This window comes from Capra hircus, chromosome 8 (assembly GCF_001704415.2).
Source record: "Capra hircus breed San Clemente chromosome 8, ASM170441v1, whole genome shotgun sequence".
Taxonomy (NCBI): domain Eukaryota; kingdom Metazoa; phylum Chordata; class Mammalia; order Artiodactyla; family Bovidae; genus Capra; species Capra hircus.
The window spans coordinates 72,490,638-72,510,912 of NC_030815.1; the positions used below are offsets into that span (position 1 = coordinate 72,490,638).

At 40.5% G+C, this 20,275-nt stretch overlaps 2 protein-coding genes across 2 annotated transcripts in view; both read right to left on the minus strand.

Moving 5' to 3' along the window:
* GNRH1 (gonadotropin releasing hormone 1) lies at positions 472–3,945 on the minus strand. The gene is made up of 3 exons (XM_013966090.2): positions 3,249–3,945; positions 2,184–2,279; positions 472–681 (listed from the first exon to the last, which is right to left on the minus strand). Exons 1-3 carry the CDS (start codon positions 3,387–3,389, stop codon positions 640–642), a joined length of 279 nt encoding a protein of 92 aa, XP_013821544.1. The 5' UTR covers positions 3,390–3,945; the 3' UTR covers positions 472–639.
* KCTD9 (potassium channel tetramerization domain containing 9) overlaps positions 8,569–20,275 on the minus strand; it is an 83,428-nt gene continuing 71,721 nt past the window's right edge. The window contains exons 10-12 of the mRNA XM_018052345.1: positions 14,666–14,771; positions 13,238–13,371; positions 8,569–10,466 (exon numbers count right to left, since the gene is read on the minus strand). Of these exons, the coding sequence (XP_017907834.1) occupies positions 10,350–10,466; positions 13,238–13,371; positions 14,666–14,771 (357 nt within the window). The 3' untranslated portion in view covers positions 8,569–10,349. The remainder of the gene's footprint in view (positions 10,467–13,237; positions 13,372–14,665; positions 14,772–20,275) is intronic.

Genomic DNA, 20,275 nt, shown 5'->3' on the forward strand with positions numbered 1-20,275 from the left:
AAAACTGGACTGAATTGGTATTGGGCTTAGAGCGATTGTCCTGTGAGTGCAGGGTGGTGGTGGGAGTGGAGGAGGAAGGGAGCCATGGGATTCCTTGAGTCAACAATAACACTGCCTTTGTGTTACCTCCTCTTCTCTGTACCCCAGCCCCCACGCAGTGAACACATTTAGGAGCACCCCCTTGGAGGCTTGTGGGCTTCCCAGGTGGCGCTAGTGGTAAAAAACCTGCCTGCCAGTGCAGGAGCCGTAAGAGACGCTTGTTCGATCCCTGAGTCAGGAAGATCCCCTGGAGGAGGGCCTGGCAACATACTCCAGTATTCTTGCCTGGAGAATCCTTTGGACAGAGGAGCCTGGTGGCTACAGTCCATAGGGTCACAATGAGCTGGCCAGGACTACAGTGACTTAACACACTAGTATGCATGGAGGCTTACCATGTCCCTCCCACACCAGAGTTCTGAGTTAGAGGAAAACTTAACATTTATGCCATTTTATTCCCAATACAAGCACTTCCATCATGAAATCCATGCAACCTGGTGTAAGAATTTCTGAAATTCACACAATTTACAGACGTTAAATGGGTCACAGATTTCAAAATCAGAATTATACTTCAGTGTTATCAGTTTTTCTGGTCCTGTGGATTTATATTTTCCTCTGCCCAGTTTCCTCTTCAATCAGACTTTCCTGAAAAATAAGTCAGTAATAAATACATCAAAGTTGATTTTCTGAGCTGAATGTCAACTTTTTTTGACATTTAAATTTTTAAAAATATTGATATTTAAATAATAAATCCATTTGTTTTTTTTCATACTAAAAAGTGCTAGAGAGTTGGATCATGCTTTATAAATCAAATAAACATAAGATCTATTAATACATTGTTTCTAAGTATAGGGTGTGAGGACAGAGGTGAAAGAGAAGTTTGTCTTTTGACTTGTTCATCTATTATTAATCCAGTCTTTGCTTCAATTCTGTCTTTCTAGTGTCATAGTCAGAAAATGTCACAGCTTGCTTTTATTTATTTTATTATAGGTAAGTAGGATTGAAAAAAAAAGGAAATAAAGATATTTGTCCACTTTTTTAAAAAAAAGAGTGGTGTTTACATTTTACTGATTTATTTTAAAAAATTTATTTGGCTGCACCTGGTCTTAGTTGCGGCATGTGGGATCTAGTTCTCTGACCAGGGATTGAACCTGGGCCCTCTGGGTTGGGAGCACGGAGCCTTAGCCAGTGGACCACCAGAGAAGTCCCTGTCCACTTTTTCTTTGTCCTGTCACTCATCTGCAGATGTGATGTATTCAGGCTTTCTCTGTTCCTGGGCATAACTGAAAATGATCTGTCATGCTTTCTCCATAGAATTCTCCAGGCAAGAATACTGGAGTGGGTTGCCATGCCCTTCTCCAGGGGATCTTCCCAACTCAGGGATTGAACTCAGGTCTCCCACACTGCAGACAGATTCTTCACCATCTGAGCCAGCAGTAAAGCCTGTAATGCCTTCTAACTGCTGCAAATAAGTGGACCACATTGCTCAGAGAATATCAATATTGAATTCAGGATTCAATTTCTATATTCAAGTCTCTTTATATATTTTTTTTAAAAAATAAAAACTCTACATTGGGTTAGTAGGGTTCCATTTAGGGTGGAAATTTGGAAACTGGTTTGTCCAGTCAGAAAACCAGAAATCAAATCTGTAGCTCTGAATTGTATATTGATCAGTTGGGGATTTTTTTAATCCAAAAAGAAAATTCTGTACCGTACCAGTTTTGATTTCTACATTTCCTGGGGAAAACTGTGTTATACCAAGAAATCTTGAAGAATTTGGTGGAGAAGTGTGATTTAGCTTAGAGTAGAATAATCTAGAGAGTTTGATGAATATACTTGAAGCACTGACATGTAGCTATGGAAGGAAATTTGTCAGTCATTCCTAAGCCAGAGCTGAGATTAGTGGACACCGTTTGCAAAGAGATTTCAATTTAAGAAATGAAAAAAGATTCCAGCCATTAGCACTGTGTAACCACTGAAAAGGGGCGTTAAGAAATGACAAGGGCCCAGTACAAGAGGAATTCAGGCCGTCAGGAAGGTAAGCCCTGCAGGGGCTGAGAGGGAGTTGTCCTAAGAGGATGACCAAGGAGGTGGTACCCAGGACCCATCCATCTCTAAAGCTCCAAGTTGTTAACACTGTAACTCACCAGAGCTTCTTTCAGGTCCCTCAGAGGAGAATGGGACTGGTGAACAATGCACCCACAGCGCTTAGGTTCTACTGGCTGATCGACCTCTTTGGCTATCTGCAAATAAAAATTATTGAAGATGGAGGTAAATAAATGAAATGGGATTTTTCGTTTCCACCAAAAATTGTGTGTGGAAGGTGAAGTCGGGACTATGGGACTGAGAAAGTTGCGAGTTGGGATGGGGACTTTATTTTTTTCAATTCTCCTTTTTAAAAATGTTATTATTTTTTTTTTTTTCTGGCTGCACCATCCAACATGTAGGATTTTTAAAATTTTTTTTATGGGATGCTGTCAGACACTTTTATAGATTGGTGTGCAGCTCTGGAGGCCATAGTAAGGAGAGAGAATATTTTTCTCCCTAGAGCTGATGAAAATGAAGTCCTTTGAACCTCACAAGGAGATGGTATACAAAAAAAATGCAAGAGCTTATAGTTATGACTAGGATTGATCTAATTTTCTAGTTTTTACTATATTTGTCATAGTTAATAGAGAATTGCTTCACAAATAGTCTGTGGAGAGGATTCTGGGCTTTATTTCATACTGTGCATGTGCTAAGTCACTTCAGTCATGTCCATCTCTTTGCAACCCCATGGACTGTAGCTTGCCAGGCTCCTCTGTCCATAGGATTCTCCAGGCAAGAGTACTGGAGTGGGTTGCCATTTCCTCCTCCAGGGGATCTTCATGACCCAGAGGTGGAACCCAGGTCTCCTGCATTACAGGCAGATGATTCTTTACCACTGAGCCACCTGGGAAGCCTTACTGTTTCTAGGTCTTTTGGCGATTCTGTATCTTTAGGGTATAGCTTGCTCCTTTGCACCTGTTCCTCTGAAATCATTCCTGTCCTTTGTTCCATGGGTCTCTGAATTAAAGCAGGAATGAGGCTTGACTTGGGAAGTGCCTTATCTCCCCAGGAATACCTGTGTCAGGGACAAGAATCCATAGCCCACTTGGGCACACAGAGGATTTTAATAAGCTTCAATTGGATCACATAACCCATGTCTCATTTTGAAGTTGAGAGGGACTTACCTCTTGGAAAGAATCAATCACATTCTCAGCATTTCTCTTTCCTCCAGGGCGCAGCCCATAGGACCAGTGTTGACCAGAGCAACCCACCACACAGAAAGTCAGCAGGATTAGTCCAGCTAGAAGTTTGGGAGTCAGCTCCATTCTGAGGAATATCAACACAGTGATAAAAGTAGACCCAGACTGGGTTAAGCAAAGACCTCTTTGGTGAAAAGCCTAACGCTGGGGTCACTCACCCAGCAGAAGACAAAAGTGGGAGTGATCTACAGTTTTCACATAAAGGTACTTTCTTGCCTTGGAGACAAAGCCAGTCCTTTAAACTAACATGTTGAGTACTTTTCAGAACTAAACTATTCTGATTTTTATTATTTATTTGGTTATCCAAACCTCAGGATTCCACCTTTATGAAATTCACTTTTTGCCTTAGTACTTTCTCCCCCTGTGATTGAGATTCTTTCCTGAGATAAAGAAAACTGGGCCATCTGCTCTGAAAAGTGGCTCCGACTAGAAGTCTCTGGTTAATAAAAGTTGCTTGACATTAAATGGTTACTCTATGGTGCTAATTGTGTTTTGCTGAGTGTGTGTCCTTTGGTCTTCCACATGGCCGCTGACTGGACCATCTGTGAGTATGAGAGAAGACCTCACACCTTTCAAAGCTCCGAGTCCCAGACCAGCTGCCTCCCTGGCCACAGCAGCCTTCAGCCATCTAATGACATGTGGAATTCTCACAGATTAAATTTCCATTGGTGGGGAAGAAGCTAAAGACAGAACCAAATATTGGTTGATGAGCTCTTGCAGTTCCCCACAGGCTGGAGCTCTGTGGCTGGAGGTGACAAGGACCAAGAAGGTCAAGGCTTCTTTAGACACCACACCTGGCCTTAAGCCCTTAGGTTATAAAATGCCCTATAGACAGACAATAGCATTCAGTCTAAACAAAAGTTTTAGAAATACAAAGCATTTTACCTGTTTGAGAGCAGAGAGTCCCCCAAATCTCAAGCTTCCTTTGAAGTGTGTTGAATCTGACTGTTCATTTTTCTAGCTTCCTTTTTATATGAAGCTTTTCCAAGACACTGAAATCTTCCCCACTGGTAAACCGCATTGCACATGGACTATGGTTTGTTGTTTAATAGTAATTTCTTAAAGCCTCACATCAAGCCCTTAATGGTGTATATAATTGGAACACCCACTGGTATATCTGTTAAATTTAGTTAAATCTTGGCCATTAAAATCTCACCTAAGACTTTTATAGTCAAGGCCACAATTCAGAGATTAAAATCTAGCTATGTAGAATTCCCTTGAGGAAACTGACAGGCCAATCAAGAGTTCAAGGAAAATAGCTGTCTTAGACTAAGTCATGCTAAATGGCACACATGGAAACTCAAAGAGGAGCCCATGTAATAGTAATGGTATAGTCAGGATGTATAGGAGCAGGTCTCAGCCCCTAGATTCCTCATGTGTAAAATGAGCTGAGTTATAAGAAGTGAGTATTGGTACTGTCCCAAACCCATACAGAATCGCTAAAGTAGATGGTAGGAGTTTGGAAATCCCCTAGTCTTCTACCCTCCAGGTTTCTTCTTTGACTATTTATTATTTTTTTTTAATTTTATCAGAGTATAGTTGATCGACAAAGCTGTGTTACCCTCTGTTGTACAGCAAAGGGAACCAGCCACACACATACATATACCTGCTCTCTCTCCCAACTCTCCTCCCTTATAGGTCATCACAGAGTATCGGGTAGAGTTCCTTGTGTATACAGCAGGTCTATTTATTAAACCTTTTTGGCCCCATCATCCAGGATCTTAATTCCCCAACCAGGGATCGAACTCACACCCTCTCCAGTGGAAGTGTGGAATCTCAACTGCTGGACCACCGAGGGAAGTCTCTATATTTTTAAAAATTGGAGTATTGTCGACTTACAATGTTGTGTCAATTTCAGGTGTACAGCAAAGTGATTCAATTATACATACATAAATATGTATGTATGTGCTTACTCACTCAGTTGTGTCTGACTCTGTGACCCTGTGGATTGTAGCCCACTAGGCTGCCCTGTCCATGGGGATTCTCCAGGCCAGAATACTGGAATGGGTTGCCTTGCCCTCTTCCAGGGATCTTCCCAACCCAGGGATCGAACCCAGGTCTCCTTCATTGCAGGTGGATTCTTTACCAGCTGAGCTACCAGGAAAGCCCATATGTGTATGTGTGTGTGTGTGTATATACACATACACAAAAAATATATATTCTTCTTCAGGTGCTTTTCCCTTATAGGTTATTACAAAATATTGAGCGTAGTTCCCTGTGCTATACAGTATGTCCTTGTTGTTTATGTTTTATATATAGCAATGTGTATCATCTGCTGATCCCAAACTCATTTATCCCCCACCTTTTTCCTCTGGTAACCCTAAGTTTGTTTTCTATGTCTCAGATTCTAGTTCAGTTTTGTAAATACGTTCATTTGTATCATGTTTGAGATCTCACACAGAAAACAACAGCCTACAATGTTTGTCTGTCTGGTTTACTTAGTATGATAACCTCTAGGTCCATCCATGTTGCTGCAAACGGTATTATTCCATTCTTTTTTTTGGCTAAGTAGTATTCCATCCTGTATATACCACACTGTCTTTCTTACAAGCCTTCTACAGTATCAAAAAGGTAAGGAGAAATGTTGCAGTTTGAATGTGCTAAGTGCAAAAATAGCCAGCCAGAGGTTCAGCTCATTTCAGTAGATGGTTATTGAGTTAAAAGACACAAATCCCTATGCTAAAGGTCATGGGAGTACAAAGATGAGAAATAATATGGTATGTGAATGAGGCTAACCTTGCTCATTATTACAGCCCTGCAAAGCAGATCTCATGATCTAAATTTCAGAGATAGACATTCCAACCCAGAAGTGAGCTGCTGGACGTTATATTTACACAGTAAAACCATTTTAAAAAGAGAACCATTACTCTTTATTATATTTATTTGAATACACGATTATCTTCCCCTAATTTACCCCAGTAAGTCATGATACTCTACGATCACATCTTATTTAAACATCTATTAAGTCCCCAGCATTTAGTCAGCATTCAATAGATTAGAATGAATGAATGAAAGGTAAGGACCTTTTAACCTGATTAGATCTGTTTCCTTTTCTGCATCAAAGATGTGTTTTAACTGACTCAGAATTAAATCTTCATGTCCAGTTGGATGAAGGTCTGTTATATTCGCTATGCTAAGCAGTAAATTGTTTCAAAATAACTGGATGTGTATTCACTTTAGAGTTAAGATTGGAAATTTCTCCTTGAGTAGGATGCTAGATCAGTCAGCTGTTGCCCAGTGTTCTCTGGAAATAATTACATCTGCAAGGATTTTGGCGTAACAAGCAATGTTGGTCCACCCAAATAAACTTCTTTGCCCAGACACCTCTGTGGAGGTTGTCAGATCTGTGATAGGGTAGAGAAGAGGATGAACTTTAATTGCAAATCTAGGGGGAATTAGAAAATAATAAGTGGTTGACTTTCTGTCTCATTTAGACACTTTGAATAATTTAAGCACCATTCTGACATGGAGGAATGGAACCTCATCTCCCTAAGAAGGTAATGAGAGGCTGGTTTTCAACAAGAGTCCATTTTGTTTGAACGATGGATGCTGTTTAAGTTGTGATGTGCTTGTAACAGTATTGCTGAAGCAGATATGTCTTTGGTTGAGACTAATGAAAGGGGAGTTGAGACTTTGACCCTTGTCATGTTAATCTTTTATCCCTGGTTAAGCTTCCCTGGATTACTGGTAGCCAACTGACACTCAGTCTTTGAAAAATGCTTTGAAATTTTTAGATGAATGCAGCCACATGGTCTGTGAATTTCTTCACTATGCGTCATGCCCTTGAAGCCTGCCTTAGCACTGTCACAGATCTCAAGGGCAAAGGCCAAACTTGTTTATTTCTACAGCACCAAATCGGGTATCAAACAAATATACAATTAATGGAATGTGGAGGTTTGGTGACAAACTGATCCTTGTCACAGTTCCAACGACAGTTCAATTTGCCATGAAGCTGAATTTAGTAAATAGGATTTAAGTAATTGAATTTTACAGTTACACACTTCCCCCCCCAAATTTATAAATCTGCTAAATTTTAAAATATGGCTCTATAAAGGGAAAATGGCTTCTTTTAGCATTTAAAAAAAAGCACCTCAAAATTACTAAAATGTAACAATAATGATTTAGTAGGTAGAGCTAGTGGTAAAGAATCTACCTCCCAATGCAGGAGACGCAAAAGACGTGAGTTTGATCCCTGGCTCAGGAAGATCCCCCGGAGGAGTAAATGGCAACCCACTCCAATATTCTTGCCTGGGTAGCCCATGGACAGAGGAGTCCATGAGGTCACAAAGTCAGACACAACTGAGCGAATGAATATAACGCACACAATCTTGCTGAATGACAGATGGAAACCTTCTTTGTCCTAATGTAAAATCTCAGCAGGAAGGACACATGAACTCCTGCTGACATAGCTAAAGTTGTGACAGGGTTTCAGATAATTAATCCTTGCATAAGGTACTTTGTGAAAAATAACAACTGCTTTTCCTTGTAGAGTTGTACCTTTTAAAGACAATATTTCCTTGGAGATTTAAAAAAACTATTAGGGTTTTTCATATATTAAAGATGATTTAAAGTTGACTAGGAGTAGATTTATTGCCAATTCATAAAATGAACAGTTGGAGAAAATACCCCCAAGTCTTGATTTATGATGGTAAACTTTGTAAGAAAATGAATATATATTTCATTGCTTTGAAACTATAGCTAAAAGACTATTACAGCATAATACATGTTGCTCTAAACATGAGTACAAGTTTTCTCAATGTAGATCATTAGCTTATCTAGTTTAAAACCCTTTTCTAGACTTTCCCCCCCCTCCCCAAACATCTGTGTTTTAAACCTATGTGTACAATCATGTTTCATTGCAAGGGTTAATGGGAGTTTTGAAATGTTCCTTCCTGCTTAAACTTCTTTCTCCTGGTTGTCAAGCAAGAACACTTTAGGGACAATGTACTTCAGAAACCTAACAGGTTTCTGTCAGAAAGCTAACAGGTAAAAATGTTCATCAGCTGAAGAATAACACACATGAGTTACTGAAAGACAGCCTTTTTTGTTCAGCATTAATGAAATGTCTGTGTTGTTAGCGTGGTAGATTTTAAGAGGAGGATCATAAAATAATCATGCTTCAGGAAATAAGTTTAAAGGCACTTTCTTCTTTTTCACACAGACCTCCGGGCTGGTCTTAAACGTATACTGAAGAAATTAAGTAAATTTGGAAAGTTTTAATTTTCAAAGCAAGACAAGAAACGCCTTTTCAACATTTCACATCTTTTATTAATGCAGGACACATTAGATCCAAAATCTGCATTTTCTAAGCATACGGTGTTTGGATCTTTCAGAGTCTTCTGCAGGTTTAGGTTATGTCTACAGAGGTACCTTTAAGTGGATGAACAACACATTCTCTAATTATTGAAAATATAGTACAGAGTGAAATGATTTAAATATAATTTAGGCACATATTGATTATGAAAATAGATTATCTCTCAATACAATACTTCTCTGTCTCGGTAAAAATAATAAAGCAAAGAAAATAATTCATTTCTGAAGTTGCTTTCCTTCGCCTGTAAAGGTCTGTCTCCTCCCACTTATGCATATGTACCCTTTACTGTTGAGGAAAGCTTTGCATATGTATAGAAGAATAAGCTATGTGAATACTGAAAACATGTCATTCTCCCACAGGAGACAAAGTGGTTTTTAACAATTCCTTGCCTCACATGGATGAGTCTGGAGAATTCAGAACCCATTTGGACACAGCTTACATCCCTGCTCTTGGGGTTGACATAAGGACACACCAGTTACTGGTAAGGAAGTTCAGGCCCTGCCCCTGCAGAGCAAGTGACTCGAGGAAGCCAGGCTAAAATGTATTAAACTACAACACACCAGAACTATAAGAACCAAGGTGCTGACTGAATTGGTAGTCCATCCTGGAACCAGCCAAATATCTTTATTTCTATTTAAGCTTTTTGATAACTATAGTCAAACTGTCAGTTTAAAATTCTTCGTTCCCCACTGTAGGGTCAGAGCTACGGTTCTGTTGACTTCTAAAAGATGAATCTGCCACATTCATTCATATTTTATAGCTTTGATGGCAGTGCATTTGGATTTCACACCTATTTCAAAGCTGGCCCTGTTTATCTGGCATTTGAGTTCAATGAATGTTAATTATGCACCTTCGGTTTTTGGTTTTCAACTCTCTTCCTATGCTTGTTTTGACTATACAGGGAGGAAACTAAGCAAGTAGTGTAAATACATAAAATTGCCTGGGCTGGCATGGAGTGGAACTTGCAAGTTGAAAACCTCAGTTAAAAGCTGTAGGTAAATTGTTCACCATCCAGAGAGTTCCACTGCAAATTTAGCTGACAATGATGTATATATGATGTCTCTTTCCTGCCACTCTATCTCAATCAGTAACAGGGTTTCTTTAATTTAGCTACTGCTTTGTACTTTAAAAAAAATTCTTAAAATGAACCTGAAAAGAGAGCCTTGGGGAGTCTGATCTTACCATCTTCACACGGTGTGACAGGTATTCAAAGTAGGAGAGGCCCCACTAAAGCTATTTAGAAACCTGAACAACTTCTGCAAAATTGTAAAGTTCAACAATTTAAATATCCATACTGCATCTAGAGAGTCAATAAATATAATTGCATATGTTGTGCTTTTCATAAATTAAAATCCTCAAATGCATTTCAAACCCAGATGGTATTTCAACATCATGCCTATTTAAAAGCAAATATAATAGATACTATTTATTCCTGGTTGCAAGGCCACCAGGCCAATCCCCCTACTCCACTCCAAAGGCAGCAATCTAATCTAGCTTCCCTAAATCTACTGAAGGAGTGCTTCTCTGTTAAAAATCAGAATGTGGGGGGAAAAAGTCACTTTTTCCCCCTTATGCACCTCTGAGAACAAGCATAATCCTCTAAATGTTTTTTTAATTCCCTTACAGTGTTATTTCTTCTAGGTAACCGAGTGGGTGGGGAAAGAAGAGTGATAACTTTTGTCGTCTTCGGCAACTTCCTCCCTCCAGGCCTCTCATCTGACGCTCTGTGACATGTGTAGTGGCGTCAGCATCTCTTCAAAGATGGCGCCCTTCACGTTGGAACCCCTCAGGTTGGCTTCTTGAAGGTCACACCCAGACAGGTCACAATTCTGCAGGACACAAACAGAATTCATGGAACTAACAGATTAAAGGGCTTATTTGTTCCTTCTTAAAATGGTTCCTGGGGCATATCAGGAAAAGGTTCCTATAGAATAAAACTCAGTTATTCCTGGAAAACTTTCATAAGTTTTAGGAGAAAGCCATATTTTCTTCTGTATTTTTTCTCTCTAGTTGATGCTTATTCAGGCTGACCACCACAAATATATATAAACAAAGGTCAATGATGAAGCATGTCCCTTTTGAATTTTAAGCATTTAAAATCCAGAATGTAAAATGTATATAAACAATTTTATGGACTTCCCTGGGAATATGGGGCTTGAATGGAAGCAGCTCCACTGACAAACTCAGAGGGTCTGAGCATCAGAAACTGATTTCTGGGACCTGAGATAATCTTTATTCTTTTTCTAAAAATTTATATTGGAGTCTAGTTGATTTTGGAGAAGGAAATGGCAACCTACTCCAGTATTCTTGCCTGGAAAATCCCATGGACAGATCAGCCTGGCAGACTTACAGTCCATGGGGTCACAAAAGTCAGATGACTTAGTGACTAAAACACACATAGCTGACATACCATGTTGTGTTAGTTTCAGGTATACAGCCAAGTGATTCAGTTAAACATCTCTTTGGGGCTTCCCAGGTGGCGCTAGTAGTAAAGAACCTGCCTGCAAATGCAGGAGATGTGAGTTGGATCCCTGGGTCTGGGAAGATCCCCTGGAGGAGGGCATGGCAACTCACTCCAGTATTCTTGCCTGGAGAATCTGATGGACAGAGGAGCCTGGTGGGCTACACTCCATGGCATCACAAGAGAGTCAGACACGACTGAGTGACTTAATGGTTTTACCACAATCCATGAACAATAATGAAAGGCATGGGGGTGAGGAAGACTCAGATTTTTAAACAGAGAAAGGGATTTTACTTAATAATTAAATTGTATCATATAACTGCCTAACATTAACATTCTTAGAGTAAGGAATTGCTTTTAACTCCCCAATTATGTATACAATTCAGTGAGTTTTAACAGATCTATATACAGCAGTGTAACCACCACGACTGGTAGCTGCTTTCGAATTTCCCTTGAGATCATAGAGTGACAGATGGGACAGGGATTTTGGCTAAGTCCCTGGGGATGATGGTTAGAGAAAAGGGTGACTGCACATAACCTTTATAGGATAGAGGGTTAGCAGCTGCCCCAACAGTCATCCTGATTAGTCTTTGCAATCAGATAAAGGGAGGCTTTCTACTGTTTAAATAAAGAACTCACGTGTAGTCACATGCTAACTGAAACAAAGGAAAAAGATCCTCATCTTAGGTGACAGTAACAATATTTTAAAAGTTAAATAACTGTACTTATAATAGGTTTATACCTTCAGTCAAGCTGGTTCTTTTTGCCTTCAGGTTCAACGGGGCCTGATACTGTGCTGCTAAGAGCTATCAAGAGAACAAGGTGAATTCAGATGAAAGATCTAGATGTTGGCTATGATATAGGATCACTGAATTAAGGATTGTATTTTAGACCTTAGGACTGAATAAGACTGCATAGGAAGGAAGTATAGAGTCAAAGAAGGATAGACAAAAACACAGAAACAGTACTCTTAGTATAACAAAAAAAGAGCAAGATGAAAACATTTTTAAAAAATCAACAAGCTAAATGTTAACATACTATTCTCTAGAATCCAATCTATGCCAGATTTTCTTGTATAGGTCTGTATTGTTCAATACAATACTCTTAGTCACATATAGCAGTTTACATTTAAATGAATTTTAATTAAATACAATTTACAAATCCATCCCTCGGTTGCTCTGGCTCAATAGCCAGATGTGGCTGGTAGGTGCTGGACTGAATAGCACAGCCACAGGCCATGCCCACTGTTGCCGAAAGAGCTATCAGTGATACACACCCATTAACAGCTGTGCAGTCTGCCAGCTCAATCTGCAACTCAAGATGATATATACCAGACAGTTCTGATGAAAAAGATGACTGGCTGCACAGAATCAAAGTCTCAGGCTGAGATTCAAAAAAGAATATGATGCCAATTTAGAACAGGCTTTCCCTGAACCTGATTTCAAACATTTCAATTTCTCAACAAGTTTAAGAAATAATCTGACCCCATTTAATTCTGTTTGGAATTCAAATTTAAGAAAACCACAATCAAGTGGATTAAAAAAGCATGTATCAAATGTTATCTACCTGAGGGAGATCCAAGGAAAAGAGGAGAAATCAGCTCAGATTGAATGCCAGATGAATCTTCAAATATGCAATCTAGAAAAATGGTACTGATGAACCTATTGGCAGGGCAGGAATAGAGACGCAGAGAACAGACTTGCGGACAGGAGGCAGGGAAGGAGAGAGCGAGACAGAGTAGCACTGACCTATACACACTAGCTTGTGTAAAATAGATGGTGGGAGGCTGCTGTATAGCGTGGGAGCTCAGCTCAGTGCTCTGTGATGAAATTAGAGGGACGGGGTGGGATGTATGTCTACCTATGGCTGATGTTGTAGTACTAGCAGAAACTAACAACATTGTAAAGAAATTCTACTCCAGTTAAAAATAAAATCTGAACCTAGCATCTGTAACTTAGGTAAGCAGACTCTGCTCTGGAATTCAAGTTTGTTTAAACAAGCAACTGAAAGAAAAGCATTCCATCAGCCTGGCTGGCACGTTACCTGGCAGTATTGAACAGCCAACTACTTTGTTTTATTTCAATACATTTTGCAGGAGCTACTCAGTCATTCTGGATGAACAAAAACTCAGTGACTCACCTCCAAATCAGTTCCTGCCAGAGTTGCCCCTCTGAGGTTACAGTTCTTCAACTTTGCATTCTTTAAGGTTGCAACTCTCAGGTTAATTCCTGTCATTTGACTTCCTTCCATATCCACACCTTTCAGATTAGCACCTAAAGTGAATATATTTTAGGAGCCGTTGAACTTAAAAATATTTATAATCATTTGTCTTCAAAAGATGCAAGATGACTTAACAGGGATGAATGTTGACCTCTGCATCCTCTGGAAATGACTGAATTATAAACCTGTCTCTTGACCAACACACATACACATGGAGTTCTTTGTTAACAATCTGTTTGCTTATACTATGAATTAAGAATTCATGTTTTAGTCTGTATTTTTTAGGGAGGAATTCATTTTGGTCCTAGAGTTTACACTTTTAAATATGCCTCCAAAAATTTATAGTGATAGAAATGAGTTATGTGTCTGCTGCTGCTAAGTCGCTTTGGTCGTGTCCGACTCTGTGCAACCCCCTAGATGGCAGCCCACCAGGCCCCCCATCCCTGGGATTCTCCAGGCAAGAACACTGGAGTGGGTTGCCATTTCCTTCTCCAATGCATGAAAGTGAAGAGTGAAAGTAAAATTGCTCAGTCGTGTCCGACTCTTAGCGACCCCATGGACTGCAGCCCACCAGGCTCCTCCATCCATGGGATTTTCCAGGCAAGAGCACTACAGTGGGGGGCCACTGCCTTCTCCATATGTGTCTTCTAGATATACAAATAAACAAAATGACAAGTTCATGGACAAAACAAAGCAATAAGGAATTCATAAACAAAACATTACATCCAAAAGTGATAAAAAACTGCCTGGCTTTGTGAAAACTGAAGTTCTTCATTTTGGTCCACAATTAAGACTGTGGTGTTCTGTTATGGTGCCCTGGGGGAAGGATGGAGGAAGGGATAGTTAGGGAGATGGGGATGGACAGGTACACACTGCTATATTTAAAATGGATAACCAACAAGGACCGACTATATAATACAGGGAACTCTGCTCAATGTTATGTGTCAGCCTGGATTGGAGGGGAGTTTAGAGGAGAATGAATACATGTTTATATATGGCTGAGTCCCTTTATTGTCCACCTGAAACATTCACAGCATTGTTAATCAGCTATATTTCAGTATAAAATAAAAAGTTTAAAAAACAATGCTATTCAGTTTGAACATTTAAGATGTTGATACTTATCTCCAACTGAAGCTTCCTTAAATATTGGAGGCCACATTTCCTGAGTTCAGCATGCTGGTTTCCATTACTGAGACCAAACAATGGCTTAGCCCTTTGCAAATCCTCTAAGACAGAAGAAATGTTCCTCCCTATGGTTATGTCTTACCAGTAACAATTATTTTGCTGGACTTTTTACTTAATGGTGTGTTTTTACTTTAAAGAAGGTAATTACAGAGAGACTCTTACCTTCTAAATTGGCTTTAAGACCAGAGGGATCTTCAAAATTACACAGCTTCAAGGATGCTCCCTCTGCATTAGAACACAGCATCTTGACGCCCTGGAGATTTGCACACTGGCCAAGGAAAGAGTAAAGTCTGTGTTTATTATGGTTCAGAAGTTTGTTTGGACTAGAAAAAATTGGCTCAAACAGTAAGAAAAAGAAAAAGAAAAAATATCTGATATACTCGCAATCAACTATTTTGTTTACAATAATTGTGAGTTTTTTTAAATAGTTGTTTTAAAAGAAAAAAAGCCAAATAATAGCATTCCTGCTTTACATGAAAAGAGTTTAGATAAAGAAGCTGGGGAGGGAGGACCATGACATCCCTATTTCTATTTTTATAAACAGCTCAGCTCATGACAATGTAACAGTTAATGTCTGAAGAAAGCATCAAGTTGTTAGGGATCTAGATCTTCTCTTATTACTGCAGGAATGAAATTTCTGATGCTCAGTAATGTCACTACCTTCATTTCAAAGGTTGGACTGCTAAGGCCAGCAATGAAAGGTGCCATCTAGCTACAACCACCACCAAGTTGCTTGTGGGGTCTTTCTGCACCGTCACTCCAAAACACTGTCAACCCTGAGTACCCAAATGGCAGTTCAAGATATAAAGAGGAAAAAGTCAGAAAGTACATTTTGGAACTTTAAATTCAATGCCATCAGGTCTGATGTCTAACAACTACTGGATATGGCAGGAAGAGATCTATAAAGTCAGTAATAACATTAGACCTTTGCTAACTGGGGCCAAAGTAGAAGGTAAAAAGTATTTTAAAAACCCTCAGACATTACCGAAATGATAATTGCAGTTGTTATTATAATTAGATCAATGAAGAAATCTAAATGCCCAAGCCTGATTAGGGCTTCCCTTGTAGCTCAGTCAATAAAGAATCTGCCTGCAGGGCAGGAGACCTGGATTTGACCCCTGGGTCGGGAAGATTCCCCTGAAGAAGGAAATGGCAACCCACTCCAGCATTCTTGCCCAGAAAATCCCACGGATAGAGGAGCCTGGTGGGCTGCAGTCCATGGGGTTGCAAAGAGTTGGGCATGACTGACTGACTAACACTTACTAACTTAAGCCTGATTAAGTTATGTGATAAGCATACCAAGAAAAATCCTTGTCTCATGAATGCAGTTTTATTCACCCACAGCCAATTCTAGTGAACAGAAGATAAACTACAGACCATTTCAAATCACAGATAACTGACAAACAGGTTTGCATTTCCATCCATGCCTGTGCTTTAACACGAGTTAGATCAGAAGCTCAGACTGACAGGTAGGATAATGAGGACCTAGAATATAACTCAAAGATGATTAGATTTTATGTACTTGAAAATATATTGTAACAGGACAGGATGGTGATATCTGAAAATAAATCTCTCTGGTTCTTGATGTAATGCTCCCAGGTAGAATATAAGTATTATCAAAAGTTCCCAAGGTTATTATGTAAGTACTGCTCTCTACTCAAGGCTGTACTATGAATTCTCACAAAGAAATATATAAGAAACTTGGTGAGATTTTTTTGTCTTCAAAAACTGCAAAAAGTATTTCACCCTCTATTCATCAAATGGTAAAAGCAGGTCACCAACAATGACACCTCAGAATGCAGCTACTAAGGAAATCAGCATTATAGTTAGAAGATTTGGGCTATTTACTATATCAAGGGGCAGTGGTTTTGATGAAAGCAATTATTACTGTTTTTGAAAAGGATAATGATATTAAGATTATGCTTAGGGCTTCCTTGGTGGCTCAGTGGTAGAGTTTGCCAGCTAATGCAGGAGACATGGATTTGATCCCTGGTCCAGGAAGGTCCCACATGCCATCAGGCATCAAAGCTCAGTGCACAACTACTGAGCCTGTGCTCTGAAACCCATGTGCTGCTAACTACTGAAGTCCAAGTGCTCTGGAGCCCATGCTCTGTAATAAGAGAAGCCACCAAAATAAGAAACCCTGTGCACTGCAATGAGAGAGCAGTCACCACTCATTGCAACTAGAGAAGGGCCTACACAGCAACAAAGATGCAAAACAGCCAAATAAATAAATAAATAAAACTATTAAAAAGCAAAAGATTGTTTGAAAAATGGTCCTTGTCTTTAGGAGAATAAAATATTTACAGGTGAAATAAGTTGCTTCAAAAATACTTTGTAGAGAGGTATAGACCATACACAACTGTTTAAACACTGATACTGTTGATGCTGAGTAATGGAGATATAAAGGGATTCACTACACTAGCTCATTTTTGTCTATATTTCACATTTTCCAAAGGAAAAAGTCATCAAAAAAGACATAAGGAAAAGAAAACACCTGCTTTAGAGTCTTAGCACTAATGCTGCAGCCTTTGGGGCTTGGGTAAGGGCACATTTAGGTTTCTTAGTCTGTAAGACAGGGTCATACTCATCATCAGAGTCCCTTCCAGGTCTTATCATCTGTTCAGTCTTGCACTGGGAATGTGCAATGGATTCATAAAAGCTGGATTACTATACCAGCTTCTACACAGCAGGCTCAAGTCAATAATGAAAGGCAGATCAGGTAGAAGACACATTCTAAAGGCACTGACACAACAGAGGGTGCAGCTCAGACATGAACCCTGATAGCAGCTAAGGTCACCTTGGTTGACAGCAGAATTAGAGGGTTCCTGCAGAAAGGTTTCACAGCCCACAAGGGATCAACCAGGGGAGAAGTTCAACAAGAGGGGTGGGAACATCAGGTGCATCTTGTGCTTCAGTTCAGTTGCTCAGTCGTGTCCAACTCTTTGCGACCCCATGAATTGCAACACGCCAGGCCTCCCTGTCCATCACCAACTCCCAGAGTTCACTCAGACTCACGTCCATCGGGTCAGTGATGCCATCCAGCCATCTCATCCTCTGTCGTCCCCTTCTCCTCCTGCCCCCAATCCCTCCCAGCATCAGAGTCTTTTCCAATAAGTCAACTCTTCGAATGAGGTAGCCAAATATTGGAGTTTTAGATTTAGCATCATTCCCTTCAAAGAAATTCCAGGGTTGATCTCCTTTAGAATCGATTGATTGGCTCTCCTTGCACTCCAAGGGACTCTCCTCTCAAGAGTCTTCTCCAACACCACAGTTTAAAAGCATCAATTCTTCGGTGCTCAGCTTTCTTCACAGTCCAACTCTCACATCCATACATGCCCACTGGAAAAACCATAGCCTTGACTAGATGGACCTTTGTTGGCAAAGTAATGTCTCTGCTTTTGAATATGCTATCTAGGTTGGTCATAACTTTTCTTCCAAGGAGTAAGTGTCTTTTAATTTCATGGCTGCAGTCACCATCTGCAGTGATTTTGGAGCCCCCAAATATAAAGTCTGACACTGTTTCCACTGTTTCCCCATCTATTTGTCATGAAGTGATAGGACCAGATGCCATTCTTTTCTGAATGTTGAGCTTTAAGCCAACTTTTTCACTCTCCTCTTTCACTTTCATCAAGAGGCTTTTTAGTTGCTCTTTACTTTCTGCCATAAGGGTGGTGTCATCCGCATATCTGAGGTGATTGATATTTCTCCCGGCAATCTTGATTCCAGCTTGTGCTTCTTCTAGCCCAGCGTTTCTCATGATATACTCTGTATAGAAGTTAAATAAGCAGGGTGACAATATACAGCCTTGGTGTACTCCTTTGCCTATTTAAAACCAGTCTGTTGTTCCATGTCCAGTTCTAACTGTTGCTTCCTGACCTGCATATAGGTTTCTCAAGAGGCAGGTCAGGTGCTCTGGTATTCCCATCTCTTTCAGAATTTTCCATAGTTTATTGTGATCCACACAGTCAAAGGCTTTGACATAGTCAATAAAGCAGAAATAGATGTTTTTCTGGGACTCTCTTGCTTTTTCCATGATCCAGCAGATGTTGGCAATTTGATCTCTGGTTCCTCTGCCTTTTCTTAAACCAGCTTGAACATCTGGAAGTTCACAGTTCACATATTGCTGAAGCCTGGCTTGGAGAATTTTGAGCATTACTTTACTAGCGTGTGAGATGAGTGCAACTGTGCAGTAGTTTGAGCATTCTTTGGCATTGCCTTTCTTTGGGATTGGAATGAAAACTGACCTTTTCCAGTCCTGTGGCTACTGCTGAGTTTTCCAAATTTGCTGGCATATTGAGTGCAGCACTTTCACACCATCATCTTTGGATTTGAAATAGCTCAACTGGAATTCCATCACCTCCACTAGCTTTGTTCGTAGTGATGTTTTCTCTGGCCCACTTGACTTCACATGCCAGGATGTCTGGCTCTAGGTGAGTGAGTGATCCCACCATTGTGATTATCTTGGTTGCGAAGATCTTTTTTGTACAGTTCTTCTGTGTATTCTTGCCACCTCTTCTTATGCTTAGCTGACCTCATATTCTGTGGACACTGCAATACATATGACTCTTCATCAGCAGCCATTTTCAAGTGCCAAAGACAATTAGCCACTAGTTTTTACTTTCACAGCCCGCACACTCTGGGTGGTGACTCCTCAACATGAGCCATTTTAATCAATAAACTTGCAGTTCTGCAGCACTTCAGTATGTATCAGTTAAAATTACATAGGCCATTGCAAGACAAAGATGGCAGAGTAAAAGGACCTTGAACTCGTATCTTATGAGCACACCAAAATCACAGCAAATGAAATCCATAAAAATGACCGGAATCTACCCAAAAGAGATACTCTATATCCAAAACACATAAAGAAGAAACCACAAGATGGTAGGAGGGGTGCACTTATAATACAGTCAAAACTCATTACCAGCCAGGTGGGCAACGCACAAACTGGAGACTAATTATATCACAAAAGTTCTCCCACAGGAGTGAGAGCTCTGAGCCCCACCCCAGGCTCCCCAGCCTAAAGGTCCAGCACTGGGTGGAGGAGGCCCACAGAGCATTTTGCTTTGCAAGCCAGGAGGGCTTGATTGTAGATTGAGGGAAACAAAGGGGACAATGGGAAGGAGATTCAACTCTTGCAGAACTAAGATAAGATCTTACAAACACCGGAATCCAGGTCAAAAGCACTGATTCCATAGAAGCCTGGGCTAAACCTACCTGCTGGTCTTGGAGGGTCTTCTAGGGAGGTGGGAGGTGGCAGGTGGGAGGCAGTTGTAGTTCTCACTGGGTTAAGTCAGTGGTGGACACAGTGGCAATCTATGTGAACTCCGGCTGGAGGCAGACATCTTGGGTCCTTGACACCAAGACCTGGCCACACACAACAGCATGTAGGCTCCAGTGCTGGGACGCCTCAGGCCAATGAACCAACAAGCCAGAAATACAGCCCCAACTATCAGCAGACAGGCTTACTGAGCCCATAGAAACCTCTAGACATGCCCCTGCCCACCAGAGGGCCAAGACCCAGCTCCATAGACCAGTGGGCAGGCATGAGCCCCTCCTGGGCAGGCATGAGCCCCTCCTGCCAGAAAGACTGCACAAGCCTCTAACCAGCCTCACGGGGCAGACACCTGAGGCAAGAAAACTACGATCCTGCAGAACTAGTCCATAAATATGAGTCAGAAACTACGCTGGGATCAGGCTGGTCCCTGGCCCTTAATGATGAGAAGGGAGTATACTGCTAGACACACAGGACAGCCCCCACTGAGGGTCACT